Consider the following 8,989-nt stretch of genomic DNA (forward strand, 5'->3'; position numbering starts at 1 on the left):
TTCTTGTTCTGATGGAAGCACATGGCTCGGTGCAGGATTCCGGACTTTTCCTCACCAATTTTCTGAAAACTGCTTCCTAACAAGCCCCCTTGATTGCCCTGTGTCCTATGAGAAAACTTATCAAGTTGACTCCTTTGGGGTCCCCCAAAGAGTAGCCATAACCTACTGAGCAGATCGCCACACCTTGAATTCATGGCCTAACTGATCTCCTCAGAAACCACGGTTTTGATTGGACTTTCCGTATTCAAAGGCACCCTAGTGCGACCAGACAACTAGCTGTATTGCTGAGAGAACATGTCTGCAGCCACCCACCGATCACAGTCATATGCTTAAACACATTTCATTGGAATAAACTTGTGCATGTATAAACTGGAACTCGAATAGCAGTACCTTTTGGTTTACCCTATTCTACGTACACATCCACATGAGGGGACTTCAGTCTGTAGAAAAATGAAATGGAACTGTAATTTATGAACTCTTTGAAGACGTCTCATGTGTAGTGTGTGTATATGTGTAATGATGATGTCGTTAGCTATGATGTAACTTCGTTTTAAATGCGGATGTGATGCATGCCATTTTAGCACAACGAGATGACCTGGATTATAAAAAGCTTAGTGATATGGGCTACTAAGATTTGTAACATATGCCACACTGTCTATGAAAAGAATATCCCACCTATGCTACAACAGAGAACATGGGTCAGTGAATGGAGTTGTTCTAACACTCAATGTTAAATTGATCTCCCACAAGTAAAAATGGACCTCCACCACTTTTTTTCTTTAAGTATTTCAGTTTTGATGTTCCTTTCCTAACACAAGCGATAATATAAAGGCAAGAGGCGCGCCAAGTGACACGTAGCCCGGTGTAAAGCATCCAGGGCCACCAGTGAGGGACCGATCCATTTCACTGAAAGTTTGGCAGAGAAGAGCTTGCTTTCAGAGCATAAGGGGATGCGAGAGATTTGGGGGAGAAAGAATTTTCCTAGACGTTTTCATATTTTGCTGGCTGAGAAACAGGGGCCATGAGAAGGAGCCTAGTCCTGGATCAGGGGACCTGAGTGAGGATTGGCTCTGCCTTCCTGCCCCTCTTGCCCACACCAACTTGCTCAACCTCCCCAGAGCCCAGCTTGCTAGCTTCGTGAAGCTCCGTGGCGTAGTGGGGATAAGCATGAACTCTGAGGTCAGATTGCCTGGGTTCACATCCTGCCCCTCATCGTGTGTGCCTCTGAGCTGTGTCTCAACTTCCTTCTCTGCAACATGAGGTAATCACAGTACACGCCACACGGAATTGTCATGACGATGGGCTGGGTTAATCTATGTAAAACAGAACAATGCCAGCACACAGAAAGTGCTCTATGCATAGTCATTGTAGTAATTATCCTGGGGGAGGATGCTACCAGGGTTGTTGTGGGCCCCCAAGACAAGCGGTTCTTGTGGATACTGAAGGGTAGGTGAGTGTGGAGCAGTGAGGAAGAGGGCCTCCCCAGTCTTGTGAATGGTGTAAGACAGACAGGAGGCAGGATGTGCACTGAAGGAAAAGACAATAACTCGGCTCAGCTTCTCTGGAGACAGAGGATGCTCTCTTTCTGCTGATTTCTCAGCTTCCGGTAGACTCGGAGTGCATCACAAAGGTCAGTTGCATCCAGCAAAACTCCATGGCTTTTCTTCCCTCCCCCATTCTGAACACAGGTCCCCTGGAGGGTTTGCTCCTTTTCTCCAAGGATGGGTCTCCAGGCTGCACTCTGCTTCCCCCTGGGCCTCCTGCTTGGCTCTGTGCTTCTGGCAGCCTCCGCCCCGGCCGCTCCTGCGTCCCAGGGCTGCAGCAACCAGGAGCAACAGGTGACCGTCAGCCACACCTACAAGATTGACGTGCCCAAGTCCGCCCTGGTCCAGGTGGAGGCTGAGCCTCAGCCGCTCAGCGATGATGGGACCTCGCTCCTGGCTCCCGGGGAGGCCGGAGAGGAACAGAACATCATCTTTAGGCACAATATCCGCCTCCAGACGCCACAGAAGGACTGTGAGCTGGCAGGCAGTGTCCAGGATCTGCTGGCCCGAGTGAAGACGCTGGAGGAAGAGATGGTGGAGATGAAAGAGCAGTGCAGTGTCCAGCGCTGTTGCCAAGGCACTGCTGGTGAGCTTGCTGCTAAGTTTGGTTCAGCTTCCCACCTCACTCTGGGGGCTGCAGCCTCACTCTTTATTCATTCCTTGACACCATTTCCTAGAGGCTTCTGGGAGCCCTGGCAGAAAGAGACCAGCAGTTTTTGAAGTGGGTTTAGACGTCTGGGTTAAATCCTCCAGATGAACAAACACTTAGGGTTGTTTTACCCACAGCGTCAATCTCTCCTCAAAAGAGGTGAAATGCAGTGGAGGGGAAAGATCAAGGTCTTTGGAGCTAGTCGACTTACTGGTGCTATCGAGTCGATGCTGGCTCATAGCGACCCTACAGGATAGGATGCCCCTGTGAGTTTCCGAGCCTGTAACTCTTTACAGAGTGAACATTGTGGAGCTAGAAGAGACTAGGCTCAGATCCCAGTGTACCACTTTTTAGCTGTGTGGACTTAGACAAAGTCCTTCATGTTTCCTAAACGGTCACCATCATGCTGAGCACTAGAGCTGATGTACTTAAGATCCCTGTCCTACAATATTCATCAAACTGGGACTATCTTATCAATAGTGAAGTACTGTCATTTGATTTTAAAAACAGTGATGGCCTTCTCCTTGTCTTCCTGCCTTTAAAAAGCAAACCCTAAACTGTGTCCCCTCCTCGCACCCCATCCAAACCCACTGCCATTGAGTTGATTCACACTCATGGTGACCCCTCGGGATGGAGAAGTAAATCGTTATGGAAGCCACAGTCTCATCTTTCTCCTAGGGAAGGGCTGCTGGGTTTGAACCACCGAATTTGTGGTTAGCTGCTCAATGTTTAATCCAGTGTGATACACTGAGTGATAATGGAAGTTACTTTGCATAGATGTTCATACTTCAGGGAATTGCTATCAGGAGAAGCGTGTATTATTATGGTGACACAAGAACTGGGTTCTGGGGCCCTGCCACAAATAAGACCTGTGGGCCCTGCCCTTGAGGGAAGGAAAAGAGGGTGTTGGGAGGAGCAGGAACTGGGATCAAGGCTTGCAGGGGGTGCGGAGTGAGGGGTGGGGTAAGGATTACAGCAGACTCTTCTGGGATAGGGCCCAAGAGGGAAGCCAGCTTAATCAGGCCCCCACCCCCACCCCTTCATTGAGCTTAGGCGGGGCTACTCTAGGAGCCCGGGTGGCCTTGTGGTTAAGCATTGGACTGCTAACTGCAGGGTTAGCAGTTTGAAACCACCAGCCGCTCCTGAAGAGAAAGGCTAGGCTTTCCATTCCGATAGAGTTACAGAAACCCACAGGGTGGGTCTGGCCTGACCATGAGTTGGCATCGATTTCAGGTCAGGGAGTTTTTTCTATAATTCTGTAGCTCCCTCAGGTTGGTATGAAACCTCTTTCCCCACCTTTGCTCTGGGCCTGGAGCAGCAGACTCTGCCTTGGCTGCCCACCTGCCTCCCCAGGGACCTGAGCCTCTAACCCATAAGCCCACATCCAGGCAGGAGCATTTACCATCCATTGAGAGAATGACAGGGAACCCTGCTAGTGCGGGGGTTTCCCTGGTGGGCTGTTAACTGCAGAGTTGATGGTTCAAACCCACTACTAGCCTCTCTGGGGAAGGAGACGAGACTGTTTGCGCCTGCAAAGATTTCTTTCCCGAAACGTTGCACAGACAGGATAGCGAGGAGCCAGAATCTACGCGATGGACGCGGGCTCAGCTTGGTTTGGGCTGTCACAGGAGGCACAACAATAGGATCCGAACTACCCCCGCCCAGTGCCTGGATGGAGACGAGAAAGGGAAGGCCATTGGCTCAGGTGGCTTTTTTGGGTCAGAAACAGAAGGAAGTTTGTCACGATTACAGGTCACCCAACCTGACCCCAGTTAGAAAGGGAGGATGGACCCCCTGCCACCCTGCATCTGCCCCGGAGACCACCGAGCTGGACATCCTGGTCTCTCAACCCCTCAGTCCCCCCCACCCCCCTTGTCTACTGTCTGTCCTTCCCTCCCCAGATGAGAGCCGCCACTGCAGCGGTCATGGCACCTTCTCCTCCGAGACCTGCGGCTGCCACTGCGAGCAGGGCTGGGAGGGCGCCCAGTGCGAGCGGCCCGCCTGCCCCGGCGCCTGCAGCGGCCACGGGCGCTGCGAGGACGGGCGCTGCGTGTGCCACGCGCCCTACGTGGGCCCCGACTGCGCGCACCCGGCCTGCCCCGAGAACTGCAGCGGCCACGGCGTGTGCGTGCGCGGCGTCTGCCAGTGCCACCGCGACTTCACCTCCGAGGACTGCAGCGAGCGGCGCTGCCCGGGTGACTGCAGCGGCCACGGCTTCTGCGACACCGGGGAGTGCTACTGCCAGGAGGGCTTCACGGGCCTCGACTGCGCCCAGGGTGAGAGCCGCGCTCCTCCTCTCCGGGCACCTCGGGGCTGCGCCCCCCCGCAGACAGCCGGAGAGGGGCAGGGGGGCCGCCCTCGCCCACCCACTGGCCCATCCCCAGCGGGCCTGTGAGAACACCTGCCCCGCTTCCCCCTCCCCCAGCTTCGGTTCGCGCGCCCCGGGGAGGAGCCTGGCAATGGGATTTGCTAACCAGCTTCTCAAGGGCCTGGAGTAGTGGGCCACTGGGGCTAGTTGGTGTCCCGTGTGTCCCCCACCCCATGGGCCTCCTCACAGACCAGACCGTGCAGAATCATGGGTGATGCTCACCGTCGGTTTGAATCATAGACTAAACTGTGATCAGTAGAGTTACACAATGCTTAAGTATATATGTATATCTCAGATTGTGTGACTTCTAAAACGACATTGGCTTGGGTCTTTCTCCTTTCCCCTCTCTTACTATTCCACCCTCACAGTTTACTAGTGCCCAGTGCTACAATATTGTACCCCAAACACGAGGAAATTTGTCAAAAATCAGGGATGATATACGAACACCTGGCAGCAACAAAAACCGCAGCTCCTGCTGGTTTGCGCCCAGCAGAGGAAGCCATACCGCTGGAAATGCCATTGTTACTGGGTCACATGGACAGCTCTGACCAGAGCCCCTGAGAAGGCTCAAAAAAAAAAAAAATCAATGAGCATAGATAGAGTTCTAGCCTTGCAGGGAGATTCATAACATGTACACGGGGATTACAAACAAATGTGTTTTTTGATGTCATTACTAACGACAGGGATATTTTTATACAAAGTAGTACATTCCTGCTGAAACACTGCACAGCAATTTTATAGACAACCATTTAGGTGTTGCCGCCCCGACAGCATCGTCCTGCACGCTCCGCTCCTCCACCCCCACCCCTCCTGAGGGCCCTGGACCAGGACTTGAGAACCACTGGTCTTCTGGGCTCTACCGGTTGTGTGGGGGTTGGTCGCTATGGCTTCTCGGTCAGATCACGAATCACTTCTGGTGAGGGGAGGGCATCATACAGGCTACATCTGCGCCCTCCACCACCGCCATCCCAGTGTCATGTGTAGAATCTGCCAGTTGCCCTAGAATTGATTCTGACCCTTGGGGATCCCGTATGAGCAGTAGCGGGTTAGTCTGTGGGTTGTGGATGGCTGGTTTCTCAGGAGTACATCAGCAGGCCTGATCTGGCCTGAACCCTTGAACTGACAGCTTGAACTGTCAGCTTTTTGGTAAGCAGCCTCACTCACCATTTGTACCACCCTGGGAATAATAGATGTTCAATATGTACTCACTGGCTATGAATTCCTCCCCGTGTCTCCCCACCCTCGCCTGTCCCCACCCGCCCTTCTCCCTGCAGTGATCACTCCCCAGGGCCTGCAGCTGCTCAGGAGCACCGAGGAGTCCCTGCTGGTGAGCTGGGAGCCGTCCAGTGATGTGGATCACTACCTCCTCAGCTACTACCCGCTGGGGAAGGAGCTTTCCGGGAAGGAGATCCAAGTGCCCAAGGAGCAGAACAGCTATGAGATCCTCAGCTTGCTGCCCGGAACCAGGTACATCGTCACCCTGCGCAATGTGAAGAAGGACGTTCCTAGCAGCCCCCAGCATCTGCTCGCCACCACAGGTGAGGCCACAGCCAACTGCCCCGGAAAACCAAAATCTCACTGCCGTTGAGTCAGCTCGGACTCACCGCCATCCTACGGGACAGGGTAGAACTGCCCCTGTGGATTTCCGAGGCTGTAACTCTTTATGGGAGTAGAAAGCCTCATCTTTCTCCCTGGGAGCAGCTGGTGACTTTGAACTTATGACCTTCAGGCTAGCAACCCAGTGTGTAACCCACTACACCAAGGCTCTATTTTAAATGTGTCTTCCATTGTCCCCACCCATACACTTGTACTAGTCAAACCATTTCTTGAATTTGGGCTTTTAAAAAAGGTGGCTGCTGTCCCCTCTCCCTGTTCACTGGATCTTCCATGACAGTGATGGCAGGCTGCTAGATTGGAGTGCTACCACAGGCAAGCAGCCAAGGGGTACCAGGTCCTCATTACGCCTCTGAGACTAGTCAGTGGGTTGGGATGATAGGTGTGTGTGTGGTAATATTTGAAACCTGTGTTGGTCAGATTTATCCCAGCAGGAACCAGAGAGCACAAACCAGGCTGTGAAGATGATTTCATTCAAAGGTGATTGTGATTTATCAAGTGTGGCTAGGGATTGAAGTAGCACTAGAGGGTCACTCCAGCCTGAAGGGGCAGGAGTGGTGCTCCCAGAGCTGTGGGAAGGCCTCGTGGTTCAGTGCTTTCAGTAGGGGGGATCCAGGACGTCCTTGCAGGGACACAGTGAGGGGATCCGTTGTCCTGACCGCTCTCACCGCCTGCCTTCTGATGTGTTAGTGACTCCCACTGGCTGAACCAGCTAGAAGCCGGAGGGAAAAGGGGGCCAGGCTGATGCAGTTCAGGAGGCCATCACCTCGGATACAGAGCATGATGGGAAAGTGGTGGCTAGATCTGCAGGGGTGAGCAGTGTCCGGAATGCGACCAGAGTGTGTGGAAGGAGAAGCCTCGCTACTTACTCTGTTGAAAGTCTTGTTTCCTGGTGAAAATTCTTAAAGCAGCATAGATCTTCAAGGACTTGCAGAAACTCCGTTGTTTTTGCAATTCCAATTTCTTCCTTCATGCAACACGTTTTATTGAGCATCTGCCTCTTGCCAGGTACTGTTCCTGGTGCCTGTAGAAACAGCTGTCTGTATTCTTTCCTCCCTGGGAAGGCTCCAGGGAGGTCCAGAGGAAGGGCCTTTGGCAGTCAGCAACATCAGGCCACCTGTCTCTGTTGGGGATGGGGCGGGGTGGATCAGTGTTGGAAAGGTCCAGGAGGGGCGTCAATTGCCTGTCAATGTCCTCTTGCCAAAGTCCTCCAGGAACACACGGTTGTCGTTGCACAAGTTGGGTTTATTGCTCATGGCAGTGAGAGAATGCACACCATGGGGGCCCGTGCTTCATCTCAGGAATATGATGCTGAGAAAGAACTTGTCACAGAATTTGAGCTTGTGTTTAGGTGATTCTGGGTGGATACAAGGCAGCAGAGATGTGCTTTGTATGGATGTGAGGATGGGGAGAGGAGGGTGATTTCAAGCTTGGTTCAATGAATGGGTGGTCCAAATGACTACTCATTGAGAGGTTGACCTTTCAAACCCACCCACAGATGCCTCCAGACTAGAGACAGGCCTGATGGCCTACTTCCTGGAAATCCTTGTGAAACTACTCAAACATGTCTGGAGCTGCCGTGAGCTGGGACCGAATCAACAGCAACCGAGACCAACAGCTCTTAATAAATTGAACCCAGCAGGAGGGAAGACTAGAGTGAGGCTGAAGTTGTGATTGAAAAGCAGCCATTGTGAATAGTCAGGATGGGGAATGTTGAGTCATTTGGGGGATTTGGATACTGTTCATGGCTTGCTTCCCCCAGGCCCATATTCCCCCACGATTATAGAATGGCCTTGCGGTCTTATCCCATCACAGTCAGCATGGCCCTGTCGGGTGCTGATGCTCTATGACAGCGTTTCTGTTCACCAGGAGAACATCAAGGCCTCCCTGGGAGTGCCAGACCGATTGCCAGATGTCAGCGGTGACTCTTCTCCTTTCCACCTCTTTGTCTATTGCTGCAGACAGGACCCGGGAATGCAGAGAGGCATCTGTTTGAAAACTCTTTGCAACCCCTCTTACATTCTTGCTCCAGGGACCTGTAAATTTCTACAACTGCAAAGTTTTCCTTTCTGCCTAATCTGATTCCAGTCAAACACACTCTTCTGGGCTCCTCGGGGAACTTCAGACAGAGAGGCGCTTATCTCCGAATTAATCATTTTTAGTTGAGTCCCTGCTTTTCCATTTGGTGAATCCCTCCCCCTTCTCTTAAGTCGTGGAGGAGCCCTCTACAGTCTGACAGTCATGTTCATTACTCCTGTCTTAATCTGCCTTGAGCCCCTCAAGGAACTGTCATGATCACAAGCAGGCCTAAAGGCAGGCCTTGAGGCTGGCAGGTGGAAGCCACTGGCTGGGAGGAAATGCTGCAGGAAAATGCCCTCCCTCAACAACCACCACCACCCCACCCCTCACCCCCACCCCCGGTCCCTTGTCCACACGGAGTCCATGAGAGGCTCCAGGGACCTGGGGGTCCCCTGCCTGAAGCACAAATGCTCTGGGTCCCATTCTTGAGAAGTGGTCAGTCAGCATGGGTGGGGGCACCTCTAAGGAGGGGAGGATGGGGCTGTCACTCAGAAAGAGAGGAAGCCTGGAAGTGTGAGGGACTTGTCTTCCCAGTTCCAAATGCGAGAACCTGGACATTGGAATTTAAAGTGCTCTAGAAAGGACCCAATCTCACCTACTTCGTGGAACAACTTCTTGTCCGTGGTTATATATTAATCACTACTACGTCAGGCTGTTGTTTCAGAGAGGAAAACCCTAGGGAGGAGCGAGGCATGTCTACACCCCCACCAAAGACTGCCCTCCCCCCTCTGCCCC

General features: G+C 52.7%; 1 protein-coding gene across 1 annotated transcript in view; it reads left to right on the forward strand.

Moving 5' to 3' along the window:
* Nucleotides 1-1,721: 1,721 nt before the first annotated feature.
* The window catches only part of TNN (tenascin N), an 80,156-nt gene continuing 72,888 nt past the window's right edge, over nucleotides 1,722-8,989 (forward strand). Inside the window, exons 1-3 of the mRNA XM_004706818.2 lie at nucleotides 1,722-2,130; nucleotides 4,095-4,469; nucleotides 5,836-6,099. Coding sequence (XP_004706875.1) covers nucleotides 1,722-2,130; nucleotides 4,095-4,469; nucleotides 5,836-6,099 — 1,048 coding nt within the window. The remainder of the gene's footprint in view (nucleotides 2,131-4,094; nucleotides 4,470-5,835; nucleotides 6,100-8,989) is intronic.

The sequence above is a fragment of the Echinops telfairi genome, unplaced genomic scaffold, assembly GCF_000313985.2.
Source record: "Echinops telfairi isolate 266 unplaced genomic scaffold, ASM31398v2 ScPeMD7_7424;HRSCAF=8462, whole genome shotgun sequence".
In the NCBI taxonomy this organism is placed as follows: domain Eukaryota; kingdom Metazoa; phylum Chordata; class Mammalia; order Afrosoricida; family Tenrecidae; genus Echinops; species Echinops telfairi.